General features: G+C 49.1%; 1 protein-coding gene across 3 annotated transcripts; it reads right to left on the bottom strand.

Moving 5' to 3' along the window:
* SH3GLB2 (SH3 domain containing GRB2 like, endophilin B2) lies at positions 1-27550 on the bottom strand. 3 transcript variants are annotated; one of them, XM_062591180.1, is made up of 11 exons: positions 27444-27550; positions 18953-19094; positions 18452-18580; positions 17110-17243; positions 16553-16645; positions 12230-12292; positions 7422-7445; positions 4308-4397; positions 3723-3823; positions 2145-2406; positions 1-1477 (listed from the first exon to the last, which is right to left on the bottom strand). In XM_062591180.1, the coding sequence occupies exons 1-11, from the start codon at positions 27504-27506 to the stop codon at positions 1370-1372; spliced, it is 1209 nt and encodes a 402-aa protein (XP_062447164.1). In that variant the 5' UTR covers positions 27507-27550; the 3' UTR covers positions 1-1369. The 3 variants fall into 3 exon arrangements, with proteins under 3 accessions (XP_062447164.1, XP_062447165.1, XP_062447166.1); XM_062591181.1 differs by lacking the exon at positions 12230-12292; XM_062591182.1 differs by lacking the exons at positions 7422-7445; positions 12230-12292.
* Between the last annotated feature and the right edge of the window lie 208 nt (positions 27551-27758).

Genomic DNA, 27758 nt, shown 5'->3' on the forward strand with positions numbered 1-27758 from the left:
GTCAGGCAGTTTGTTTATTGGCAAATAAGTGCTGAAAACCATGAGCCCTACATACACAGGTGCTCTGTGCCCTGTTACATTAGAGTGGTCACAATACCATTGGGAAAAGTGCAAAAGATCAATAACCAAGCAAAGGGAGTGTCTGACATACCAAGAGGAGGGGAGTGAACAGAGAACTTGGTGCAGGTGAGCGTTTCTCTTCAATCCAGCTTGAGCTGAAAACTGGTTACGCAGTAGTTGGGAGTCCTTTAGTTGAGCTCTACCTCCGAAGCTCATAATAGGATTAAAAGGCCTACCCACCTAACGGCTCCCCCGTGAGCTAAGCCACCACAACCACCAAGGGCAGCCCGGACTGTTTAATGGGAAGAAGGTGAGAAAAGCAGAATTGTAGTTGCCTCTGTGTATGGCCAAGAACAGCTTATTGTTGGAGATACAAGAGCACGTGGGACTACCCCATACTATTCTAGGATGCACCAGGTCTGTTCACTGCTGAGATGGGAGAGGAAAGCATTAGTTAAAATCAGTGATCTAGGGGGAAAATAAAGTCAGGCTAAAACACACTGAAAGAAGAGCCTGGACTATTAACACAAAGTGCACACCTTGTGAAAAGGCTTGTAAACTCTTCGCAGGCTAAGAGCAGTTTTTCAGAGGAAATGCAAGCAAGATGCATGGTTCCTTGCACTGAGGTCTCCTTTTTGACACACCGACCCTCTGTTTTTAAGTTAGTTTTCTCATTCAAGTCCCCTTCCAGCTTCCTAGCTCAGTTCTACATTGAAGCCATCAGGCACCGCTGAGTTAAGCATGGCTCTTAAGGCCTTGCCTTACTGTTCTTCTACAGGTGAGCAAGATAGTTCTGTTTAATGGGCTTTTAACTCATAATTCTGCTTCCTTTCCTTAACAGAGTTGGTGGGACACTCCCCCACTGGAATGCTTGATGATTTGATTCAGGCAATTCTACTGCTGAAGAACAGAGGATGGAGGAGGAGACAGGCACTAACCAACACCAAACACAAGGGAAGTGTAACAAACTCCATGAGCAGCTGCTGAAGGAGACAGTTTGCTGGCTCTGGGAATGCCACTGCAATAAACAAGACTAGGATAGGGTAGAAAAAGGAAATCAAGGAATCTTGCATCATCAAGATTAACCTCAAAGCAGGCTGCACTGGTGGTTAATGAATTCAATGCTGGGTGCCATTAGCCCTTTCCCCAAACCCTACTATAACAGTTTTACCACTTCTTTCCCACAATTCCCATATTAGCAATGGAGTGTCAACCCTGAAGAGAGCAATGGTCTCTGATGAAGAAATCCACATTAGAAGTGCCAGGAGATGAGAGGTGCATTCTGCTTGTACATTCTTCCTGGAGACGTTTAACTTAACAGTTCCAAGTAAGTGACAGGAACTTTTCCTTTCTGGTTCCCTCTTTCCCCTATGAGCCAGTCTGGGTCCATGCCTGGCAGGCTGTACACAGTGATCATCTGGGGAGAGAAGACAACATAGACAGGACCTTATTCTGCAGACACAGCCAAGACAGTCAGATGTGTACTAAAAGAATCAGTTAATTCCTAAAGTTCATTTAGCAGGATCTGTGCCCTATCCCTGGAGCCTCCCTGGAGCTATTTCCAGCTATACCAGAAGATCTACAGGAATCCATCCAGTGATGTTCCAGCTGCCTTTTAATCCTCTGAAGTGGCCTAAGGAATTCTTTGATACAGAGTGGCTTAATGTTGCTATATCATCCCTTGTGAACACAGTTCAATCCGGTCACCAGAAGAGCTTGGAACTGCTGAATTGCCTTTGTTCTCAGGCCTCTACCCAGTAGCTTATCCTATTCTACTCGCATATAAGCTACCTAGGTTTGAGAGTCCCTGTGAAGATACTAGATGCTGGGCAGAGTATTTTGTTAGCTGGGTACAACTAGGCTCCAGAAGGAACAGAAGAGTTACTGTGGTAATATTCTTAAATACCAAATGGCTATGAGCTCAGTGCAACTAAAAATGGATACTAGTGTCAAGGAAGAGGTTATCAGCAGTTCCATAAAACAGGATTTTTAGAGGCAGAAAAAGTAACCAAGACCTTGTTGAGCCTACAACTGGGCTGCTTATTAAAAAAAAACAACAAACAACAACAACAAAAACAACCAACCTCATCTGCAAGAAGTGCCAGTTCACTGCTGTCAGCTGCTTCGTAGTCGTAGAGGACTCTGGCCTTCCGTGTCCCACTGGCAGGAGGCTTCACTTCATTTGGGTTCAGCACACCCTCTGCCACAGTATTAGGCACCCCAACAATTGTGGGCACAACTGGAATGGTAGGCACAGCAGGGACAGTGGCAGCAGCAACAGCTGGAGGAGAGGTGGCAGCTGCAGGAGATGTGGATTCTGCGTTGCCTACAAACGTGCCTGAAAATCTTACACAGGGAAGAGAAGTGTGTGGGGGAGAAAACTTCAGTAAGGATCTAGCATGAGAAACCATGAAAGCTAAACTGCAGAGGAGACAACACTCAAGAGTTCCAGCTGCCAGCTATAATAGGTTTATGCTTCGCCTTGAAATGGGGAAGGGCACTTAGTTCTCAGGACCTGAGACTATCCAACAGGTACTATTTGTGTGCTTAATTTTTTTCCAGTATCCTGTTACAGGACTGGTATCTAACTTGCAGTTGATGATTTACCTACTCAGATCACATTTAAAAGGAGCATTATGCTTTACTAAAGTCACATGTGGACAGCTCTTGTTTCTATTAGAGATGCACTACACCTTTATAGCATACCTAGATCCAGAGCAGAAGTGCAGTTGTGTCCACAGGAGTCACTGATAGTGGTGGCTGGAGAGGGCTGGCCAGAGGATGCCCCCCGCACTCGAATACGAGACTGTGGGACAGCACCAGAGGTGGGGCTGGGTAGGTGCTATTCTTGGCTCTGCAGCTGTCTTACTGAGTCCCTTGTGCCGTGTGTCCTGGCTCTGGTCTCACGTGCTCTGTCTTATCTGTCTAGCCTGCCGCTTCCTCATCATTGTTGCTGTTAAGCTGGACACCACGCTTGGAGGCTTTCTGGGATCTCTAAGTAGCAATGGTAACTGAGTCAGGTCTTGATTATTTGTAGAGTGCAGCTGCACCCTTTGCTGGCCTTTGTAGCAAGTCTGCAGAGACCAGTCTAGCACTGTATCCTTAAAACTTGCTGGTTCCTGTGAGGATTAGAGCAGCCACAGTTTGGCTGAGAAAAGAGCTCTTAGAGCCTATTGTGGGTGGCATTTAACTTACTTACATTTCTCCTTTGGAACTGCAAGCATGGAAAGGAAAGCAAGAGGGAGTAGTGAGTAGTCATAGAAGGCCACCGGCCCCTCCTGGGTACCATTGCCACGCTGATGTAACTGGGTAACAGACAAAATAGCCCTACCCACCCCCACGAGACGTGCAGCCAGTGCACAGAATTAGTTACTGCTGCAGCTGATCACACAGGCTGGTTGCTTGGCAGCAGGAATTTGTCTCCAGTGTGATTTAATTTAGAGGAGTGTTCTGTCTTGCCTTCATGTGTTTAAATGAAGGCATAAAACCCCAATGAAACCCATGGCTGTAAATGCAATACTAAAGGGATTGGTCACCATTCCCTAAGCTCAGGAGCTCGTACAGGGCTTTCAAGATTCTGCCCAATGTTACGTTGTGGGATGGGGAAAGGTCTGAACTAGTGGTAAGTGGATGCGAGAACTACCAGCACTGCTTTGTCTCACCTGCCCAGTTGCTTCTGCAGGTCCAGCATGTACTGGTAACACTGAGCATAGTAGTTTGTCTGAGACTCCACAAACTCATGGAGACAGCGAAGATGATTCACCTGGAAGGAGATGGGCCAATAGCTGGTCTGAGTTTGGGGGCTGGGGCACCAGAACCCTCTTCCTGTACTACCTACCCCCAAGAGAAGCAGACTCATGTGGGCCAGTATTTAGAAGAGTTACTTGGTTGAACACATGCATTTGTCAAGTCTGGGGATGCTGCGTAGACCCAGGGTGACCTTAGACAGGTAGCTTCTACTGGTGCTCTTATACCACCTGTGTGGCTAGTCCACAGCTCTAATGAGGGAAGAACAAGATTCTTCTAGCCTGGAAATGCACTGAGGACTGCAGAACTGCTGGCATCACAGTTGCACTACTTCTGCATGCCTCTATCCTTTCTCTTTTAGGAGGTTGCACCCAAATTTATGGCCTCTTCTACCTCTGCTCCCAACATAGGCCTCACCATCCTCTTGGCATCCTTCTAGAAATGAGCTGGGAGTCACTGCAGTCCCTGTAACCCTCCCCCTGTCAGCTAGGAAGACTCACATGTGTACTGTTGATCCCTTCTAGCAGGAGACGTGTCACCTCTGCCTGTCGATCAAACTCAGTCTGAGTGAGCCGCAGCTCATGTTCAGCCTGCAAGACAGAGGAGAGGGGGCTCAAGACAGCACAAGGCAGGGACCCCTGTGCTGCCTCTTCCAGGGAGAGGCAACCCTCCCCTCCTCCCCTTTTTGGCACTTAGACGACTGTATTGTTGGCTCAGTAGGATCCACATGCACCTGCAATACTGACCAACAGCCACAAGACACCCTAGCTTGGGATCCCAGGGATCTCTGGCTGTATTTCAACTTGATTCCTTCTGGATCCCAAATGTGATCACTGCTGTTCATGGAATGGCAGCTGAAGACCGATGCATCAAGCTAAGAAGCTCCTACCCTTGCACAACTAGAGCATGAAGAGGCTTTATCATTCCTGAGGTATGTGGAAGGCCAGTCTCATGCCATCACCTGACCTATTAGTGTCTGCTATAGAAGGCCACCTAAAAGTGTACACCCAATGCTGCCAGTCATTGCTGTCCTCTCCAGAGTGGTCAGTGGGATCAGGACAGTTGTCCCAGTCACAGTGGGTGTGCTGCTGCAGAGTACCATTGTGCAGCTCTCCTGAACTCCTCTCCTATGCCTGTAGACTTAGAGAACATGAATGTCCTTAAGTTTCTCACCAAAAGTTGCACTTTGCTTTTTTTTTTCCCTCTCTTTTTTCTTTCTCTCTCTCTCTTTTTTTTTTTTTTTTTTTTTTTTTTTTTTTAATCACCACAGAAAACAGGCTGAGGCCAGGTAGCATTTACCAAATGGGTATTACTAACTAACTACACTGTAACGGAGATGACCATCCCACTCCGACTCCAGTCTAAGGCTCTCCTTTGAAGCTTATTCTGTGCTAAAGAGAGTTAAACAATGGTTATTAAAAGGCAGCTATGAAGCAGACATCAGGAATTCAGAGGTAGATTGGCACTTGAAACACTCTTTACAAAGGAGATGATGATAAACCATCTCTCCCACACCAAAAGATGGCATATTTATATTATGGCAGTTTTGTAGTATCAGAATACCCAGATGGATCCTTGCAAAGAGAAGTGCTCCAGAAGTGCTAGAGCAGTCAGATGCTCTAGGGCCTGCTCTCCCCTCCCCATTGCCAAAGGGAAAAGGGTGGCCAACAGGCACGGTTGGTCTCTCTAGCATGCATCATTCCTTAACAGCACCATGTGAAACATGCCACATGTTAGGACATGGCAGTTTCCTTAGACTGACAGCACTATTGCTGAAGCAATAGTTGCAGTTCATGAACTGCAGCTTAATGGATAGTTAATGGGAAGAGCAGTAAGGGGGTCTGCACGCCCCTTCCCCTCCGCCAGTGACGTGCAGCCTGTCTTGGTGCAGTGGCTCTTGTGTGGCTCCAGTTGTGGGACAGAGCATATTTTGCTGGCTTTGAAATGCCCTGATCGTTCTGGCGCAGGAGTCGTTTGTCTGGAATTGCCCCTAGGGAGCTAATTCAGACTGGCCGATAGCCTCAGAGCAGAGGCCACATTGCAGTGGCGTTTCTGAGCAGGTCACCCTAGAGAAGCCCCAGTTTTCTCAGATGAGCAAGCCAAAGGAACTCTTTTGGGCCATTATGCCTCATATCTCATGTTACCAGTACTGTTGGACAGCTAGGCTAGAACAAAGAAATGCTTCGACTGGCTTCTAATCAGATTTTATCTATTTTAAGCTACAACTGATCTATTTTCTTGCATCCTCTGTTTGGAAGGGATTATTTAAGGGAAAGGGGAGATCTAACAGGAAACATCAGTACAATGCCTTATTAAGCATAGAGAGTTTTTTTTTTTCTTTTTTTTTTCCCCCTCCTTTCTTCAGTGAGCAGAGAATTCTGTCATGGCAGAGCTATTTGAAGCTTGTTGTGCCAGGCAGCTCCAGCTCCATTTACCGCTGCCTGGGATTTGACCCATTGCATCTCTCTGCTAGCTATGAGTTACAGGATGCGCTTTCCCATATAGCCAGCATTGGATGGTGAGCTGGGAGGTCCCTTCCAGTCCTGTGCTTCTCCAACACACTGAGAAGTTTGCTGACTCCATCAGCACTTTGGTCTGCTCCACCCAGGACCAGAGGAGCATAGCCTTGCATACTTACAGCTGACACCCACCAGCCCATTTATTTGCGTTACTGAGAAGAATCTAAAATACAGGGTGAGCTGGTTCAAAAACAGCCAGTCTGCTTTCATGATGCATTTAGACTAAGGCAGTAGTAGGTTATCATGCACAGCATGCAGGAATATGCCATACTACCACCTTGCAGTTCAGGCTAGCATCTGCTGAGGGTCCTTGAGGAAGGAAGATAATGGGATCCCAGAAGCCCTGTACCATACCAGAACTCCACACAGAGCTCACCATGGTCTCTAGGCTACTAGCAGCCCTTCATCCATCTTCATGGATGGAGAAGCACACTCCCCTTGAGGAATCCAGGAAGTAAACAAGATCTGGGGCTCGGCCTTGATGGATCCATTCGGAAGCGGCTCACCCGGAGTCAGCTCCCAGACAAGCCCTGAACCTGCTGCTCTGCCCTCCCGACAGGTCTGCTCCTGCCCTCAGCTAGGGCTGTTCATGGGGAGACCCTTCATCTGTGCTTCAGCATCGCTCAGAGCATTTATTCAGACTCTGGGACAAGCAGGCAAGGGGCTATTAGAGGCCAATGCAAGGCACATGCAAATCAGAGCAGGCAGGGCCTTTGCTACAGGAGCAGAGCTGAATCACCATTGCAGTGCATCAGCTCTGCTCCCAAGTCACTGGTGCTGGGCTCTCAGAGCTGCCTTTTATCACACACACACTCACACGCATACACCAACCCATCCCTGGTCTGCCTGGGAAGTCTCTCACACTAGATACAGCCAAATGACCTAGGGGCAGGGCTCTTCCCAACCTGCTATCAGAATCAGATCGAACCATATAGCTTGAAAATCAGGAAGGGGGCTGACGACAGCAACATCCCACTGATCCTCCCCCCTACATATGTGCATGCACACACACACACACAGGAGTTAGCACCACCTCCCACCCCTAACACCACTAGCACACCCAGGTTGAGCACCGTTATTCAGCTAGATACTTACTTTTTCCACCTCGTCGCTCCAAAGCTGTGGGGGGGCCACAGAGCAACAGGAAAGGAGATCAGTGTTGGAGATGTCGAGAAGCACTCAGCATTAACACCAATTGGCAAGGATGCTCCATGGACGCAGAAGGCCAACTCCGGGAACGAGCTAGCCCTTCACCCAGCAGCAGCTGCCAGCTCAATGCTCCCTCACTTCTTTCCTACTCCCCTGAGCTCAGTTTTGCAGTGGGAGAGCAAGTCCGTGCTGCTGGAGCCAGTGCTCCAGCGCTGCTCCCTGCCAGGGCTTTCACAATAACAGCATTCAGCGGCCTCCAGGAAGAACAGGATTAAGCAGCAGATGTGCAGGGAGCACAAGCTGCCTGGGAGTTCTCTGAACGGCCTGCAGAGGTTGGTGTTGAAGAACAGCCCTTGTAAGCTTGGGGAGAGGCAGACAGGCTGCTTGAGCCCACAGTAGGGCAGGATGGCATGAATAGCCTGGCAGATGCTACCATAATCCAGACAGAGGCCAGTATTCCTCACCCACTGGTCTAGAGAGCTCAGGTTAACGGGGTCTTAATCCAGCTAGCCCACAGCTACCCAGTGGGCGTGTTTAGGTACAAAAAGATGTAACTGGATGTGACCTTTGAACCAGACAAATCATCTTCAAGCTATTCCCACTGCTTTCCTTCCTGGATGCTTTCTTCCAGCCCCATCCATGAAGGCAGGAATACCTGCCCTACACCTGAGGGCAGGCAGCTATTCCTTGGAAATGCTTCCCCCAGCTGAAGTTTCCCAACCCCTTTCAGCATCACCTACAAGAGAATTTGTACAGTGCAACGCTGCCAGCTGCTTGCTGGGATCTGGCTCCAGGACATGAAACAATCGACAACAGAGAGAGTCACGCACAGCAACGGGAAAGGGAGAGAAGAGGCAGAAAAACACATTGATCCTTCCCAGAGGGTCCTCAGCCTGGCCTTTCCTCAACATACAACCCCCCTCAGCCCTGGCCCTGTGAAGAGGAAATCACTGTGGATCAACTGGAAGTGCACCAACCTGACTACACCCCACATCAGTGGCTTTCACTTTTTACACCCCACATTCTTTAAGGCTTTCAACTTCACTCTCAGGTGTCACCTTGAGTTACCTTTGCAGGTCAAAGAAGTTCACCATAGCATAGTTGAGTTGTTCCTGTGTTAGTCACCTCAGAGCTGTTGCTTCTTGCCCTATCAGCACCAGCAGTGCCCCAGTGAACAGCACGAGGCTGTAGAAGCACCAGCCAGAGCTGCAGCACTGGGATCATATGTGGTTCTCCCCACCTCTCTGCTGCCCAGCATGGAGATAGGGGCTACAGTCCTAAGCCATCCTACCTGAGAAATACCCTCCACCAACACAGGGAAAGGGACCACATGCTAGATGTTGTGGTGTTGGAGAGAGAATGCTCCATTCAGGCCCAGGATCTCCCTCTGCTGAGCCTTGCTGGGGTCACTTACCAGCAACAGCCCTCAGGTGAGCTGCGGTAGCCTCAGGTGCAGAAGCAGCTTCAGCAAGGCAATATAAGGAGCATCTGCAGGTGGTGCCTACACCAGTGAATGGCTGAAGCAGGAAGTGGTTATGTCAGTTGTCGGCATCTTCAGTTCCCATTTTGGATCCTATCCTTTGGCCCGTGGCTCGTTCCTGAGGTATGTAGCCTGTTTGGCACCTCTTCCGTTGCTTGAGGGGAGTTACTGCAGCCTGTTCCCATCTAATCTAGCAAGCTGTTCCTGTTGCAGGGCTAAGGTAGCTGTGTACTGAGACTAGATGTTTTCTGACTTTCAGATGGATGTTTTGTTATTGCAAGTCAGAAGTTGGCTCAAATAAGGTCCAGGCAATTTTAGCTGTGCTTGGGGACACAACTCCCTTCCTCCGCTCTGCATAAGGGCCCTTCCTGCAGAAGGCAGATGGTGAGAAGATCCTCATAGGTAACCAAGAAGCAGGTCCTAGCCTGAACTGCTGCTCTGGTGCAAGGTATATGGTAGCCTTATGCCAAAGGTGCAATGTGGGCTTAGTACTCAGGCAACACAGAAGCCTCTTCACACTTCCTAAAGGTCTTCCTACTTTAAGCTCTGAAGATAGGCCATTTAGTCCCTGCAGTACTTAAGTACTATTATGTTCTTATCTAGATTTGTTCTACTTCTGTTGGACTTCCTGAAACAGTTTCCACCTCTGTTCCTGTGGTGCTTTCAGGCAGTTTTGCTTTGCCCAGATTTATCTCTGGGTTAAGGCACTGTGTTGCTCTAGTCAGAAGTAGTTCAGAAAGCTCATGAAACAGAACAGGGCCATGACTTGCATCTCTTCTGTGTTCCACCCCAGGCCTCATCTTATGCCAGAGGAACCCTCTTTAAAGTACTCAATATGTTTTTCTTGATATCATTTCTAGGAATTTAGAGCATGGCAAGGGGAAGGATCTGAGGGAAAGGAATACTTAGGCTTATGCAGTCCATGAATACCCTCCTACACAGCAACAAAAGATCAGTGTGGGAGAGAGAAATGGCTCCTCAGCCTCCAACTCATACACAACCAGGCTGAGACAAGGCCCCTCCTTGACTCCAGGTGCATCCATTTCTAAGCCTTCACATTACAGAAGACAAAAATAAAACCTTGTTATCCACTTCTCCAAAAGTCAAGGTAAGTTTAGAATCAAAATCCAAGTTCAGCTGGCCTTGCCCACTGTTTAGAGGACATAAGCTAGGAAACAGCTGACTTGCTTGCTCACCTGCAAGACAAAGCTGTTACCATGTTACCCATAAGCAATCCCTCCCTCCAGAAGGGAGCAGATCTCAAAAGCAAGGTTAGCAGCAACCACTGCTTCACATTCTCAGTGTGTACTGACAGCCAAGTAGCACAATGGACTCTGGCCTGGAAGAAAAGCAGAGCAACAGCATGGAGAGCTCCTACCCTGCTGCGGTGCCTGGCCCTTTGGGATGAATGCTGGGATTAGAGAGCTTGTTGCAAAGTAGTTTTGCCACAGAGCTGGAGAGCAGTCTGGGCCCAGCTTATTTCTCACTAGTAAGAGAGACACCAATTTTGTATCAGTCACCCTGCTCATGCAGACTTGGTCCAAGGTGGCACTTTGACCACTGATTGCAGCCTCTAAGGGAGGTAGTTTTGGAAGTCACAAGGACTACTACTGGCTAGGGTGTTTGCCACAAGGACTCCTGATAGAGGTACTGCAACCAGTAAGTGATCAAGGTCAGTGTTGGCTGTTTATCTAGGGCCCTGGAGTTCACTGACCCCTATCACTGTTGCTGTCAGAGCTTCCCTAGCAGCGCTCTAAAGGCTGACCACTCAGCTGGGCAGAGACATACCAGAGCAGACACCTGTGGGCTTAAAAATATCCATATCCCATGTCATGTTACTGTGCTTGCCACCTGCTTCCTCAAAATAGTTCTATAATACAACAGACAAACTTGCAGTTAGGTGGCCACTACATATGTGAAAGCTCAAGTGAGCATTTGTACGCTCTGCAAGATGCTGCATGTTACTAATGCTTGTTTTCAATCTGTTTTAGAAAGACTCAGGGGATCAGTAGGTTACACTGATCTAATCAGAGCAGTTCAGAGGCAAGGAAAGCCTAGTTTCTCTCCCCTTTCTCCAAGAGCTCAGTTTTAGTCCATTATTGCAATATCTCCTGTCCATGGAGCAGACTTCTTCCCAGCAGAGAGGACAGAGCCACAGGGTGATTGCTAACTGCTGTGCTAGAAGAGGTGGGGACTGAGCAACTGCTGCAGCATCCCCAGTAGCTGAGGGCAACTGAGTAGAAAGAAGCTTCTTTCTAAGGAGCCTTGTCACCCAGCCAGTCACTCCTTTTGTACAAAGCTATTTCTGATCCCAGTATCACTCTCCAAGAAGGTCAGGACAGATCCCCCTGGGAACTAACACTGATGCTATCAGCCAAACATGTCTTTCTGCAAATGGGATGTTGCCCGTTAACCAAAGCCAACTTGCTACTGTGAGATTTTTGGGTTGCTAGTAGGCTGGAGTGTCTTTTTCCACATCTGCAGATCCCCCTCCCCAGCCCTTCTGCCCCATTATTTTTCTATTAATGGGCATCAGTGTTGTTCTGGATACTATTTAGGAAGCAAGATGGTCAGTTTTCAACATTTTAACGAGAAATGTGACATCACATAATGGGAAGCCACAAGCACAGCACAAAGTCAATTGCTTGACCATAACCACTGAGTGCAACACACTAGAGATGCAGCAGGCTATGCACCCCCTGCACATCTGGCTGCGTTACAGCCACCGAGGACTGCCACCAGCAGGCTAGGCCTCAAGTTGAAAGAAAAATGGACCTCTATTTGCAGAATAGATAAGCCTGTATCATCATCCTGCTGGGTTACTGGTACCATGGGTGGCAGAGGGACTCTCTTCACCTTTTCATTTCTTGATCACTCTCCAAGGCCTCTAAGCACGGACACTACAACACTGATCAGGCGGTCACACATGTGATGTTACCAGTGTTATGGCTGGAACCACTCAGAAAGACTAACTCTTCCAAGTAGATTTCCTTCCAATTGCTCTGCTAGCAATAAAAACACATGTTCCCACTGGAAACAGGAAAAAAGGTGTGGAGAGAAACTGGAAAGCAAGCCAAACAGCAAAGTGCCAAACCCTGACAATGCACCTCCGCTGGGGTGGATCTGCATTCTTAAGGTTGAGTCAGGAGTCCTAGGCAGCCCATGTCACATTAAAATGTTGAAAACGGCAGAGCACTAGGTCTGAGTTGAAACTGAGTGAAGAGAGGGGCAGGAAGAGGTTGGAGAGGCAATATCTAGGAGGAGGCAATCTTACCGCTGATGCGCTGGCGGAGAGAACGTAATTACGAGGTCTAGTCTCCTGAAAGTCAGGCACAGCCTAGTGGGGGGGGAATAGAGTTTCATGTACAAGTCATGCAGAAGAGCCAATAGGAGTCAGTTGGGTAACAGATGGAGAAAGGGGCCAGTGTTTCCCTGTCTGTGCAGGGAGCTTAGTCCAATTTCCTTGAGACAGCAGGAGGGAGGTCTCCAGACAGCTTGGGCAGTGATGCATAGAAGCTCCCCAAGGTGGATGCCAGGCTTGTGCAAAAAGAGATGGACTGGCTCATGCAGTCACACTAGATTAGTTCCACCCAATACTTCAACAGATGTTTCTACTGTTAGAAACTCTGCCTGTACTTACAGCTATTTGCTCAAACAGTAGCCAGAGTGGAGATGAGACAATTCTAAATGCATTTCCCATTCCCTTGCAGTCAGAAGGTTGCTCATCTCACTGTCTCAGCTCAGTGGGGAAGACCTTTCTCATCTTTGCTTTGCACCACTTTCTAGAAGCATCCCTGTACAGGGCCTTGGCCTTTAAGTGAACGTATTTACTAGCATCAGAGCATGCTGTCCACAGTGCCTCTTAAAGAGGGAAAATAAACAGGCAGAAGAGAGACACTGACTCATCTACTTTTTTACTCGCACCAAGCCTCTAGGCATGTTTCTATCTATCAGGTTCAATTCTTCTATTTTCAGCAAGGGCCTTGGCTTGGCCAAAGTAGATCTAGTCCAAGGCTTTACTGCTGTCCAAAGACAGCACACATTCTGCAGCCTGGAGGTCAGAAAACCACCAAGCCACCTTCTCCACAGCTAAATGCCTGTCCTGGAACAAGAAGGCTTAAGCACTCCAGAGATTTTTTCATCACTGGAAACACAAATGATCCAGTCCACCCCAACAAGCAGTGTGGGTTCACTAACCAATATATGACATGCTCTATTTAGCTGAATTCAGTTTAGGCCTCCTTTTAGGATGGCATTTGCTGTTAGTGTCACTCAAAGAGTGAATCCAGCCTGTTAGCTTATATCAGGACTATCAGTGCAGTGGATCATGGAATGGTCCCGGTCAGCTTTTATTCTGCAGCAAGCTGGGGCGCAAGGCCAGCACACAAACCAGCTGTAACTCCAGTTAGATCTCTATAAGTCTCTTGGGCCCCACACCTCCTCTCCCTGGTTAATCTCTGTGCAGCTCACCCAGATCTACTTAAACAAGCTGACCTGATTTGCTGGGAGCTGCAGCAGCCCTGAGCAGCCTGCTGAAATGAGTGACCAGTGTGTGGAAAAGCAGTCAGACAGTCCCAACAAGATGAGATTTTAACCATCTAGGAGTTAAGGGGAGGGCAGGAGAAAGGAATATGGAGGAGTGATTCCTATTAAGGAGTCAGGCCTGAGTATAGGGAGAAAAATGCATCAGAGATATTTGAGGTTGTTACAGTGATGAGGCTTGATTCCTCCCCATGAGGAGAGTGGATGTTCCACAGAAGTAGCTTTTTCTTTTGTTTTAAAGATCAGAAACAACTTAGAAACCTCTCCTCCCATTCCCTGGTCTCCAGGAGTCCCCAAACCAGTCATATAGCACATGGGATGAAGGAGGCAAGCTGCTCTTTCACTCCTATGCACGGGAAAGTTGTATTTGCAAGCAGTGGTCAAATGGACCCCTCCCTTCCCCCTTTCACCTTTATAATGGAGAAAACAGGCAGAGCCCTGGAGCCTGGATGACAGAACACCACCACAACCAGATCAACCTGCCCATCATTGTCTCTGGACTGCCTCTACTCCAGGAGAGGGACTTGCTACCCAACCTCCTCCTGCCCAGAGCTGGAGGAGCCTGAGCAGGTCTTTACACAAGACCCTGCCTCCCTTGAGCACTGCTTGCAAGCAGCGATAATGGGACCCAGTGCATGCTCCAGAGGGGCTGCAGGCAGCTGACAGATGCTCTTGTCTTTCTGGGGCACTTTTCCCAGGCCACTGTAGCCTTGACCGCATTCAATATATGCTCCAGGGCCAGCCCCTACATGATAAGGGAGATAGGAATTTTTGCTTAAAATGGGAAAGAGACAATGAGAGGTGTTTAAAAAAAAAAATCACAGCACTGTTAGCACAGTCAATACTCACATCTCCCTCACACTGAGCAAATTACAGAGAAACAAAACAAAAAGGTTAGTAAACAAAACAGCATTAACAGGAAGGACAAAGCACAAAGTCCAAGGGAAATGCATAAGCCCAGACACTCGAATAGCAGCTCGCAGGTCTGGGCAGCAGCCCACTTGGAGGATCAGTCATGAGACAGAAGCTGTGGGAACACAAGTTTGCACTACACAGGGGAAGAGCAGCAAGAGACTAGTGAGCTGGGAGAGATGCAGCAATTTGGGCCAGCTTGGCTGGAGAGGAGGTGCAACAGAGGACTCCAGGCATGTTACAGGGATGACAGTGGTCTAATCACGTGCTAACATGCCTAGTTGCCCAGGGCAGCAGTTCTCCCCTCCATGCTGGGAACTTCCACTCATGCTTTGTCCTCTGGTAGTCAGCGAGGCAGCCCTGAGGCTGGCAATCCTGCTTTTAAGCTAGGCTAGGTAAGTGATGAGAGCCCACAACAGCAGCTGAGGTTGTTGTTCTGTTGTAGTGACCTCTGTTTGAAAAAAGCAGTCATATGTGGGCAACTGCACTGCTGGAACACAGCTCAGACACAGCTTGGACTAACGCCTTGGAAAGCCTCAGACTGACTCTACACCCTGCTGCTCCAGGGGCAGACCAGGTTGTTTTTACAGTTTCAGGGAACCCCTTGCCTAAAGGTATGGCCTTTCAGATGCAGCTGAAAGGCCCTTAGATCAATTCATGTAGGAAGCAAGGCAAAGAGGGAAGGGGTCAACAGAGGAAGCACAGGAGGTGTTTGAATTTCTACTCTGACTTCAGCCTAAAATAAAGCAGTGGCCAGTATTTCCCTTTGTGACTGGGGGACTGTCCCCTTCAGGAGGGGAACTGGGGATCCCTGAAGTTACCCTCAGTGGACCTGGGAGACCTGACTGCTTAAAGGCAGCTTTTTCATTTTTTTCTCTAGTGCCTTTGATTACCCACAGCCTTGTTCAGACCTTCCCACATAGGCATGAGTGCTGTTAGCCTCTGTCAGACCTGCTGATGAAGGCTGCTGAGCTTAGCATGCCTTCCCCGCACTGAGTGTACACAGAGCTGGAGAGAAGGGAAAGTACCAAGGAACCAGCCATCCAGGGAGCCGCAAGGCCGGAGTCCCAGCCAAGCAGGTGTCTAGAAAATGGGCTCCCAGGTGGGTATCCTAGTGCATCCCAAGGACTGCCTGACAAGGATTTCTGCTTGTTTTGATCATACTTCTTTGCCAGTTGAGCTCCTGGCCCCAGGCTAGAAGCAAAACTTGGCAAGTCTTTGTGCCAGAGTAGTACAGGATGGGGCAGTCTGTTTCAACAAGGCCCTCTGGGAAGTCTGTCAGTGCACAACTACCTGTCAGTACCTCCTGTCACCCTGCCTCTGCCTGGAGAGAACAGAGCTCTAGGAGGTACCTCAGGCCCAGGAAGCATCATCAAGCTGACAGATCTTGTCAGCCTCATCAAATGAGCACTTTGCAGCCTACACCCCTACTGCTCAGGCCTGCAGATAGCAGGATACTGGCTAGCTTACCAGTCCCTTCCGCTCCACAGCGACCTGGGAGCTTTGCTAGTTTACCAGCTGTTAATTTCCTGAGGGCAAGACCAGCCTGTAACTAGACAGTGCCATGAATTATGTCACTGGAGAAGCTGGAGAAACAGCTTCTTGGTAGACAGTCTGATTCTGGTCACCATCCACAGGCTCCCCTGGCACTCCTGCATGAAGAGGCTGAGTTGGCAGAATAGATAGTTTGAAATTCTGGGATTCCTGTGGAGGCCCAACTTGCTTTCCCCTTACACATCTTCCAGCTCAGCTCTTTTGGCTTGCTTGGAGACCTCAAGGGAGGTTTTTCAACAAGTCCTCAAAAGATGTAGGCATTTAGTTACTAGCACAAGTCACACAGTCAAAATTTGAGCATGCAGGAGCCACTATCAGAAAGCAGGAGCTTGTGTCAAGTGGGAGTGTCCAGATTTTGAAAGCTCAGAATTAACTTGTTGAAACAGCTATGGCACATGGCTCCTACAGCCAGCTCCCTTATACACCAGGCTGATTCCTCCTCCAGCCTTGCAGGAACCCCCACCCATGCCTGCCAGGGTCAGGATTCAGTAGTGCAGCCTGACTGTGGTTCTGAGGACACGTGGCATTGCTGATGAGAGTCAAACCCCAGGGCCAGAAGGACAGAGAGGGGAATAAGGGGAGAAATTACCGCTGCTTTTGCCTCGGCAGCTTTGGCTTTCTTCAGCCTGGCCTTGCAGGCATCTAGATCCAGACGGCGGTTCTGCAGGATCCTCCGCTCTTTCTGAAAGGGACAGAAGAGGGGACTAGAGTAGGTTGCTTACGAACTGTTGGGGAGGAAAGGGACAAAGTATCATCTAAAAATCAAGTCTTTTTCCTTGGAAGCGAGAGAAAAGCAGTTGCTATGTTTGCCCAGCTAGCGTGGGTCATGGGTCTTGATGGCCAGAGGGATACAGGCTAACCTGGAGACAGGGCTATGGGCTGGTGGTGCCCACCAAGCTGCAAAGGTCAGGAATACCCCGTGTACATCAAATAGCAGCCCTTTGGCACAGCAGGGGGCAGCCCACTGAAGGTCCAGGATTGGGTTCCTGTTCTCCTATCCTCCCTTTCTCCAAGGGGAGGTTAGATGTGGAGTCCTCCTTTCTGACAGGGAAGGAGGATGGGTTCTTCTGGCACTGTTTCCCTCTCCACCCACTCTTCATGTATCTGGTGATCTGATAAGCTCCCCTTTCTTGCTACTATACTTACAGAAATAGTTCGCCAATCCCCCTCTAGGAAGTTGCGCAGTGGGGTCAGGAAGCTGATGGATGCAGAGTGGATGAAGTCCCGTTCTGCTGCACCTAAGCGCCTTTGGGTCTCTCCAACTTTTATCAAGGTCTTCCCTGCAATGATGGGAGCTTTTAAGTCCAGGAGAAACCAATTAACATTATGTTGGCTTCAGCCAGCTCACCCAGGGCTAACAGGCTCCAATGTTGTGGGACAGAAAGCACAGTTTACCATGCCTGAACAAGGTGACCATGTCCGTACATATTAGCTACACAGTCCTATCTGCAATCTGCTGTTCACCACTCCCAGTGCAACTCTGATCTTATCCGTCTGTTGACGCACTTATTCCACTGCCAGAAACATATGACAGCCCAGAGTTCTGGGTAGAATGATCTCTGTCTGACCCATAAAAAGATATACCCAGGGTTGGAACAGAGGCACAGAAAAAAAATAGCAAAATAAAAGCCATCAAAGTGGGAAAAAATAGTTGATTAGGACCCAGCTCAGACAGTGTTGGCTATAGATGCAGTTACAGCAGTTCTGCCTGCAACAGGACTCACTATTGAACAGCTATTGATTTTGGAGAGCAGTAACAAAGCTCACAGCAGAGGCAAGGGCGGCTGGAATTTAAGGCAGTGTTTCTGAGCACGTCTGCTGCTTAAAGAAGCCTTAAGTTCCTCCAGGAAGGGGAAACTGATAGGTTTTAAGGGCGCAAAAAAAAAAAGTACTGTGTGATTAGGAAGGGGGCTGTTGAGGGCTGTTGCCAAGCAGCAGCATTCATAAGTATGCTTTTCTGTTCTCTTATAGCTGGAGAGAGAGTCTCCCCTCCACTTGCAGGACATACTTAAAGGATAATTTTGTTCCTGTTCTCTCAGTGGAACTAAAAACTCCTTTTAGACAGTCAAGTTGGATAAACCATTCAGCATAACTTCTTGTTCATGCTAGGTTAGAAAGCCATAGACATAGGAAAACGTTCCTGTACCTTGTTCCACTAGCTAATGTGGAGCAGCATCTCTGTTTCCCCTCCAGTCTGCCAGACTTCAGGACTATAGTAGGGGTGGGGGGCCCTCCTCCCTACCCCAGCACAAATGATGCTTTACTGCAGAGTAAGACCATCTTCCTATCAAGATGGGCCATTTGCTGCTGTGCTAGAGACCTTTCTCTGGTATCTGCTCTGATACACTACTAAGGTAGGTAGCTAGGTGTGGGGCAGACCAGCCTGCTCACTTGCAGGAAGCAAACTGCAGAAATTTGGACCCAAAACAGTAACGGGGGCAACCTCTTAGGACAGGATAACTTTTAGGGCTTAATCATGCTGACTTACCATAAGGTGTCCCCGGTCCAAAGTCATTAGCTGCCTCTGTCATGTACTGTGCCAGCAGCTCCCCATTGGTGACCCGGGAAGGCACCTTCCGGTCAAGCTTCTCATAGAGGAATTCTTCTACTCTGGCACCTGGAATGAGGATGCCACTGGCTGTTACAGGATAGGGGACAGACATGGGCCCTGGAAGTGGCATTCATGGTGGTCCACCCCACATAGTCCTCCAATATGCATTGGACAGCAAGCCCCACCACTAGGAGAAAGTGTTCCCTCTTTCCAACCACCTCCTGGTCCTCAGGAGCACTGCCAGGCTATGTAATGCAGCTAGTCATCTTAGCTGCCTGGGGAGAAAGGACAAGCCCTGCAGAAAGAGGTTGTTTCCAACCCCCACAGCCTGAATGGATCAGGGCTCTCTGCCAGAGCACATCTTTTAACCTTGTTTGAATTGCAACAAGGACATTGTACCCTTCAATGTACCCTCCCTTTAGAAGGACCTGGGCTTACTAGGGTTTGGCTGTAGCAGAACCTCAGTCTGACGCAAAATCTTCTCTGTCCAATTCTTAGTGCAGTCTGCCCTGGCCAGAAGGTTTTCGAAGTGAGCATCTAGTTCAGTCTTCTCAGCTTGGCCCAGCTTTTCTTCTGTAAACTGCAGGAAGGAGGTGTTCATTAGAAGGTTTGTTCTATTACAGCAAAGTTGCAATCTGCTACAGATTTAAGAGATACTGAGGCCTGCTGTACGCATCTGTCTTAAAGTGGAGCTAAAAAGTTTTCAAGGTATCATTCTTTGCTCTCAAGCATCTTTCAGAGGAAGGGGGCTTTTTTTTTTCCCTCCTCCTCCAAGAATGAAGCAAGCACCGAGCTAAGATAGGCCAGGTTTGAGATGTGTTCCAGCATAAACAACTTCTAATGAGGGAAGGGGTCTAATACAGTAAAACTGGAGTATTTTTGTAAGTTGTGTACACATTTAAACATGACAGATTCCTCCCTTCATGCAGCCGAATAAACTACCCTTCAGGTGAGGCAAGGTGCCAACCCCCTTCAGCTCCTACTAAGCAATTCTGTGTCCTGCAAACCGAAAGGAATTAGAAATGCTACCATCAACTCACAAGTCAGGCTTTCTTCCCATCTTATTAGACAACCGCACACACCTGTTTTACTACAGGGCTTGGGTGCCATCTGATAGCCATCAGATCAACAGTATCCAAGTACTACCTCCCAGCTCATCTCCTGCCTTGCTAGCAGTGAGCTGTGAACTGAGGACCTGAGGTTTAAGCAGGCTCAAATTCAGGATTGAAAGTGGAAATGCTTCCACTAAGTAGCAGTTCTTCAGCTTTTGCTCTAGGCTATGTGCTAGCTGGGCAGGCTCTGTAAGTACAGGGTACCGAAACACTGGTGTCTGATTTTTCTCAGCATCCAGATTCATACTGGCAGACTCCCCCTCTCTGCAATTCCTGTAAGTTTAAAATTAGCAGCAAGGAAAAGCAGGCTGTGCAGGTCTTCAGTGTTTTCACACTGGGCAATGACATTGATATGCAAGATTTATCAGTCTGGAGGAATCAGTGTCGGATGGTAGTACACTCTCCTGTTGCTTCCCCGTGATATCTGAAAGACCACCCTATTCCCTCTTCCCAGCCCCATTTTTCATTTCCTCCTCTGAAGTTGGTCAATTTAATCACATTAAGCACAACGTTAGCAGTTTTGTTATCTGACATTTATTGTGTCGAGCATAGGAACAGCTAGTGTAAACTATGATGCATCCAAAGCCATTGAGTCAACCTCAGAGCCGAAGTCTCCTCTGAGATTCACCCAATGTGGAGAAGCACAATGTTGTCATATAATACAAAAAAAGCCCTGCAGTTATCACCTGTCCTGATGGAGGTTGGTGACTTTGTACAGAACAGACTCTGTCTTCCTGCTTTTGATGGAAGCCAGCATCTTGTTGGATCACACCAGGAAGACCCCTTCAGACAGCTATCCTACATGGGATCCTACAGACTTTGCAACAATCCTTGTTGCTGGCCTCTGGTGCCACTGCTCAGTTGTCAGAGCACGGTACAGCACAGTACCAGGCACAGCTGCCAGAAGCTTAGAGCCTGGCTGAGAAACTTCTAGTTTAAACATGCTCCTGCCTGAGCTGCTGATGGTATCCCTTCTGCCCTCATGTATCCCACAGCTCAGTTCTAGATGAGCTAAGAACCTCTTTTCATGGGGTCTTGGTCTGGTGCCCACTACCCCTCCCAAGAGGCTTTCTGGCAAGCTCCACTCCCACGGCTGCAGAAAGCCAAGTCGCCGAAGAGCCCCGGCTTTGTTCACATCCAGAACAATGCTGAGGACAAGGTGAGATAACAAGGGGGCCCAAACCCAACACGGGAGGAGGGCATGCAGGCAGACAAGCCATTAGGAGTCGTGTTGCCAGCCATGTGCAAATGTTACTAGATGTCTGAGATATGCCAACCCTGCAGGTCTGTTTACACAGTGACCTGTTTGGGCAGGATCATGCTACCACCAGAGAATTGTTGTGTGGGATTTGTCCAAGACTGACACTGAATTGCAAGGGCAGTTCCACTCCACCTCGCAGCCTGGTAAGGCCAGGCGAGCTGCAGGGCCTTGCACAGCTATGGATTGTTTCAATAATCCTTCTCAGTACCAGCAGGTCCTGGTTAGCCTGGCACTTATTTTCAGTTCAGTCTTGCCAGGGCCCGTGGCTATCGTTGAACACTGCTAAAAGCAGATTCAAGACAAGAGGGCACTGTGCAGTACCCAGCTTCTAATATTGTCTTGGGGAGGAAAGGGGGAGCACACAACCATCGGGCATACGTGAACAGCTGACAAGGCTCCTTTTCCTCTGTAGCTGTTGGAAGTCTGGTACCTGTTTTCAGACTCACCCAGGGTGGATTGAGTCACAGCCATGTAGCAAACTGGGACTTCCCAGGTATTTGGCTCCAATACTCAAGTCATCTGTTTAAGAGCCTTTTTTTTTTTAACAAGCCAAGACTCTTTAATGCAAGCATATAAGTCTCCCTCACTCCTTTTTCTAAGGCAGCTTTGAGATCTCATTTCTACGTCCTGCAGTTCAGACACTCTGCACCAGCATCTGCCCTAGAGCTGTCAGGCCTTAGCAGAGTTTCTCATCAGCAGGTTTTAGTCAGCTTCTTGCAGCATTGCTGCAGAGTCAGTTCACTGCTGAAGCCCTCCAGCAGCTCTGCAGTGCTATAGCCAGGCTCCTGAATCACTCCAGCCGTGGGGTTCTTTGCTATAGTCACAGGCAGCAGCTCCAAGCATCACTCTGCTGTTCTCTGCAACCTTTCTCTTCTTCCAGTGCACTGAAAGCTTGGGTCACTCATGCAGCACATGGCCAGGAAACAGCCAGGACAATCTCACTCAGCTCTTATCTCGAGTGAGGTGCTAGAGCTGTTTGTCTCTCAAGAAGGCTGAGGACGGCAGTCGTGGTCACTGCAAGCCTAGGTTATGCCAGAAAGGGAGGATGCGCAGGAATTTGAGTCACAGCCTATGGATGTAAAAGGTCAGGCCAGAAAAATCTCTTACTCAGGCTTCCTTGCAGAGTTGGAAAACAGGGCACAAACATCAGGAAGTGGGTGCAAGGTTACAGCAGGCTATAAGCTCACATACAGGGAGGCTGTTGCTCAATTTTCATCCAATTCCTTTAGCACTCCCTCATCACTGCCTAGAAGTTGCAGTGTTGCAAGGTTCAGACCTGGGCATAGTTGGCAGTTTTCAGATGAATCTGAGCATTCATCCAACTACACAGCATGAATGGGAATGTGTGATCAGGGCAAGGGAGAACAGGACCACATCTTTAAGTAAGACTGGATGAAGCTTTTCATGAAAGCACAGCCATTGAAGGAGATCTCAGAACTTGTATCAACTTATCCTATGAGCTGATTCTTTCTAATATCTGGTGTAAGTGGAGATCTAAGCTTTCAAGTAGCAACAGGTCTCAGCTGCTGGTGCCCTCTTACACAGCTCCGTAAGTAAATGCCCCTGATGAAAAGGATGTTGGAAGAACAGAAGCTTCTTAAGCTGGCTACTTAAACCCTGTAAGTGCAGGGAGAGCACCTTGTTTGGAGGACTTGTTTCTAGAAATCTGCTTTCATAATGCTTTCAGAAATTCGATTCCATTTTTCCTTCCCACTGGCAGGCATAAAATTTGATAGTGGGGTTGAGAGTTGTGGAAAAACAAACAAGCTGATCTTAAAGCTTTGTCTGTTTAAAAAAAAAAGACAGATTTAAAATATTTTATCTTGCTGCTTCTCTGCTAGAAGCATTGCTGATTTCTGCAGCTCCAAATACTCCACCAGATGCTTTCAAACTGAAACCCTATTTAATTGTATCAAAGGTGCATCAGTCACCTATGGGCTTGGTTCACACCCACCTGGGAGAGAGCCAGGGCAGGCAGAGCACATGCAGCAGCTGGGGAGAACCCTGAGCACTTCAGTCCTGCTGTAATAGGACTAGACCTTTTGCATCTATTTTCTAGAACCTAATGGTTGGGGGAACAGTCCAGCCCTGAACCAATGTCAGGATTTGCATCCTGGGATCACATGCCAGATCCACGGTGGTTAGAGACTCCACTGATAACACCCTGCAGGAAGCATCCCTGCAGCTGGCCCAGCTGAGCACTAGTTCTGTTTTTGTGCAGGGAAGCTGAAGAGGTGATTAATAATGCAGGGCAGCCTTTTGTTGAGCGCCACACTCACTCTCCAGGAAGAGAGGAGCTGTGCTGCGTTCCAGGGCATCAATAATTCAGCCAAAGGTTGGGTTTCCTCTGGGAGGCTTGACTAGCCAGCAGGAACACTAGATGCATTATCAGGGTCTATGTGGACAAGCAGGATGGCAAATCAGCAGAGCAATACTTGGAACAGGCAAAGATTGCAAAAGAAACAAGACCACGTGGGACTGCAGTTAGGGCAGCTGCCTAGGGTCACAGCTTGGAGGAAACTTCCTCTTTCCCCTACAAGAGTTGGTAGAAATGCTACTGGGATGTCAGGAGGGTAAGTGGGGCTGAGCTGGACAGGCCCCTCTGCTCTACTGCTAAAACATCAGAGAGGCTGTGCCTGCAACTCTAATGACTTAGGCATCGAGGCTAGGCTTTAGGAATAGCACATGCCTTGCTTTCTTTTCTGAAAGCATTAGCACCTTTTGCCATTTTAAATAGAGGGAAATGGAATTTCAGTGCTTCCACTGGCTTATGTCAGCACTACATCTGTTTTGCACAATACAGCACAAGTTAGACTTGTTCAGAAAAATCATAGACTTGTAAGAGATGCATCTCTCCTCCAGCAGGCCCACACCTGTACACAGGGAGCTCTAAGAGTGGCTGTAGCCTCCTTGTAGAGTGTGTGATGGCAGAGTTCAGGCCCTTGTACCATTTTCGAGGTCTCCAGCTTTTCCGGCTAGACATTGCTTGTCAGACATTATAGGGTAACAGTGTTCCACCTTAAATAACAAGGCTCAAACCATGGCCAGGAGTCTTAAATCAGCAATTCCATCTTCTGCACCTGCCAGTAGATTTGGGCCAGTGAATTTCCTGAAGCCTAGCAACAGCTTCATAATGCCCAGGTTATTGCAACATTTGCTCTTCTGTTGGTCAGAGGCATGAAAGAATCAGTTTAGGCAAGTCTACCTCCTACCTTGTACAGTGTCACATCAGAAAAGAAGCCATAACCATTCAGCATCTAAAAAGCTACTTGAATTGCAACTGCTCTGGACTAAACACAGAATATGCTTCAAGCATTTGGTCACCTGGAGTCAGAGAAGCTAGGATGTGAGCCAAGTGAAACTGTCAGAGGACAGAAGGAAGCCATTAACAGGACAGCTTTACTAACTCTGGAGCAAGGCATTTAGGAGAGAAAAAAAATAATCCTGTGGTCATATGTATCCACAAACGTGTTCTGGCCTGTACCTCTTGCCTTCAAACCCCCTTTTCTTTAGTCACATCCTGTTCTTATTTCACATTTTAAAGTGCTCAGTAGCCAAGCCATTAACACCAGTAAGTTCATGTCAGCAGAGCTAAAAGTCTATCTTATTGCTCGAGTTCAGAAAGATGGGAGAGTCTTTTTAGTAGTAATTACATTATCTTGCAGCTCCTCGAGACTGACTTACTCTATCAGTGGGATAAGCACCCAAAAGCCATACTCATGCTTGGGCAATTTCACCCAGAGCCAGCTTCCATTAGGACTGATAAGAGACAGGCACCTACGTTATTTCCAGACACCCAAGCCTGGCTTGCTGCCTGTCTAGAGCAGCCACCCAGTGTGTTACCTTTAAGGCAACAGATGCCAGCTCTGTAGGCAAGTTGGAGCTCTTACCATAGCCCTCTGCAGAGGTTTGGGAATCAGCCCCGCTTACAGATCATTGGAAAGTCCAGCTATGCAGGTGAAAAGGCCTTAGTTTTCCTTAAGGAAAAAGCCAATGGTCTGTTTGAAGTTTGTCTACAGGTGCTGGAGCAGAAGCTATTAGGGCCCAAGTGCTGCATCCTCTCTGAGGGGGTAATTGGATAGGACTGGTGATGTGTCAGTACAGCACATCCTTGAGTGAGATGCTGAGTCCTAAAACAGCTTTTTATCCTTGCAGCTTCCCAAGCCTAGAAGCTTTTCTTCTACTTCTCAAGGCAGCAGAGTTGACTGCATCTTCCTGCTCTGTTCCATCCCCAAAACTTATGCCATGGGGTCCCTAGACACTGCCTTGTCAGGGAACCAACACACAATCCTAGGAAGACAGTCAATGCTTATACAGCTTTGGGGAGATATTGCACAGCTTTTGTCACGGCCACCTCTATTCTGCTCATGCTCGAGATGGGTATGGGCTTGTCCACTTGAGAACACAAGCCCTCCAGAACGCTAGCTTCTCCTCGGGTAGGAGTCCCATTAACTGGTGCCTGAGCTGGGAAAAGTCACGTAACGAGACTAATGGTATTTTTTGCCTCTGGCCAGGTCAAAACTAGGTCAAAATCTTTCCTGCTCATCAGCCAGTGCATGCATCAGGTTGTACTTGACAGATTTCAAAGCAGGGTTGCTTCTGCACTAAGTCTTGGGAAGCCACCTCAGAGGCTGTGTACCAACCCAGTTCTGCCTCTTTTGCCCCCTCGCCTTAGCAGGGGGAGCAATGCCACAGCACCTCTTCCAGTACAAGTTAAGCTCTCTGTGTTGGCCAGACATCTCAGCCAGACAGTAACAGCTAATGCCGTCTGAACGGCACGGCACATTACGGCCGATCCATTTATCTCCCAGTCGCTGCAGTTCCGGTAAAGCATCACTTTGTTAAATGCCTGGAGCTGAAGGAAGCATCCCCAGTGCTATAGAAAATTGAGCTTATTCTAGACAGGTCTTATTCCTCTCTTGGAAGAGCTGCTGTGCTCAGATGACTGCTAAAATCTAATCCTCATTGCCAATAGCAGACCTAAATTGTCATTTGTTTCTTTGTGCAGATAGGGCAACGCTCAACCGTGCCAGTCACAGAGCTCTATGGGGAGAGCACAAATCTGGTTATTTTCCTCAGCAACTGCATTTCATGAGATGGTTCTCGGCATCAGTGATCCATATTCTCCCAGTCTGCCCTACTTACACAAACACCAGCACACACTCCTCAAGTACCAGTGCCCTATGACACTTTGTTTCAAGTAATTACTACTGTAATTAATCATGGGGCTACTCATATGTAGAATGATATGGAGTAGGTGTAGCAGGCTGGAGCCACTATTTATAAGTGCTCCCTGCTCTAGAATCACTGTGTGCAGACACTGTTCCCATGCCTGTCTCCTTCCTACGCCTTGTAGGAGTCTCTGATAAATGGTTAGCTTCAATAGGGCTTCTAATGCTGTAGAGAAATCAAATCTTTTCTTCCTTTCTTTTGTTACCAAGATCATTTGCATGAGAACAGCATCTAAGCTCTCCATCTGCTCCATATTTTGCACCTGTAGTTAATATTTCTCTTTTCATAACATATGACTCATTGACACAATAACAGGAGGTGATATCTGTTTACAGGAGACCAGCTTCTAAGAGAGCCTGAATTACTCTGTTGCACAGAAGGCTTGGAACAAGACAGCCCTGTTCTGGATGTTTATCAACTCCCACAGAACAGGCAGAACAAAAAGCCCAGTCCCAGAGTCACCAGCTGAATTTCAGTTCTCAGGTAGGATCCCAACAAACTCCAAACCGCCCTCTCCTCCTCCTGCCCATCCAAGGACAACTCTCCCGTTATGCCCAAGGAGCAGATGCGCTCAGCAGCCACATCTCACCACCTGTAGCACACCCAGTGCTTCCTGCGTAGCCAAGTTTCTTCGGCCTCCAGCCCCCGCCAGCTGCAGGGGGTCACTGCATCCCCAGCAAGCTCCTAGTATTCAGCCCTGGTGCCAGCTGAGCAGCAGCTCAGTCTCCAGAGCCCTTTCCCGCCGCGGTCACAGCGCTGCGTTTCGGCAGGTCTGGGAGCTGCTGCCGCCCAGCCCGGCGGCCGGCCCAGGACCGCCCAGCTACGAGCGCACCGCCGCTGCGGCCCCGTGCCCAGCAGGAGGGCTCGGCTCCCACGCGAGCCCGCCCGCTGGCGCTGGCGATCAGCTCGAGGGTCACTTGCAAGATGAGCTTTTAGGAACCACCACCGTTAGACAGCAGTTATCGCCGAAATCCCCCTTCTCCTCCCTGCCACAAAGGGGGGGGGGAGAGAATAAAATCCGTTTATCATCAGAAGCCTCCCTGGGGCTGTTTTTTATCCACCTTTACGATGCCCTGGACGCCCCCTCATCGGGGGGGGGGCGGAGCAACGCTGTCCGGCTTTGCTCCTGCTCGCGGCTACCCAGCACCGCCCCAAGCCATCGGCGCCCCGGGGGTCACCGCTCCGGGCCGCACCCCCCCGCCGGCTGCGGGCACGGAGGAGGCGGCCGCGGCGCCGCAGCCCTTCCCGGCCGCCGAGGGAGGCGGCGGGGGCCGCGGCTCGGCCTCGCGCCGGGCCCCGCGCCTCAGCGGCGGCCCCCGCTCACCTGCACGGCCCGCGAGAAGAAGACGCCCGCGTCCGACGCCAGCTTCTTCACGTTGAAGTCCATGATGGGCGCCGCGAGCCGCCCCCGCCGTCGCGGCGGCCGCCGCGCAGCCCGCCCTTTATAGCGCCGATCGATGCCCTCCTCGCGCCGCGCCGCTGCCTCTTAAAAGGGCCGCGGCAGCTCCCCCCCCCCCCCCCCCCCGCCACCACCGAGTGTCTCGCAGCGCTTCTCCAGCCGTGCGGGCGGCCTGGCGCGATAAGCGGAGGGAGAAAGCGTTGCAGGAGGCAGTAGGCTGGGATCTGCGCTCGCCGGGGA

The sequence above is a fragment of the Rhea pennata genome, chromosome 18, assembly GCF_028389875.1.
Source record: "Rhea pennata isolate bPtePen1 chromosome 18, bPtePen1.pri, whole genome shotgun sequence".
NCBI classification, from domain to species: domain Eukaryota; kingdom Metazoa; phylum Chordata; class Aves; order Rheiformes; family Rheidae; genus Rhea; species Rhea pennata.

Coding starts and splice junctions, on each gene's coding strand:
- SH3GLB2 (XM_062591180.1), bottom strand. CDS start 27,506: ATGGACTTCAACGTGAAGAAGCTGGCGTCGGACGCGGGCGTCTTCTTC. Junction 19,095..27,443: donor TCTTCTCGCGGGCCGTGCAG/GTGAGCGGGGGC, acceptor TCCTTCCTGCAG/TTTACAGAAGAAAAGCTGGG. Junction 1,478..2,144: donor TGGCACTTCTTGCAGATGAG/GTTGGTTGTTTT, acceptor TTCTCTCCCCAG/ATGATCACTGTGTACAGCCT.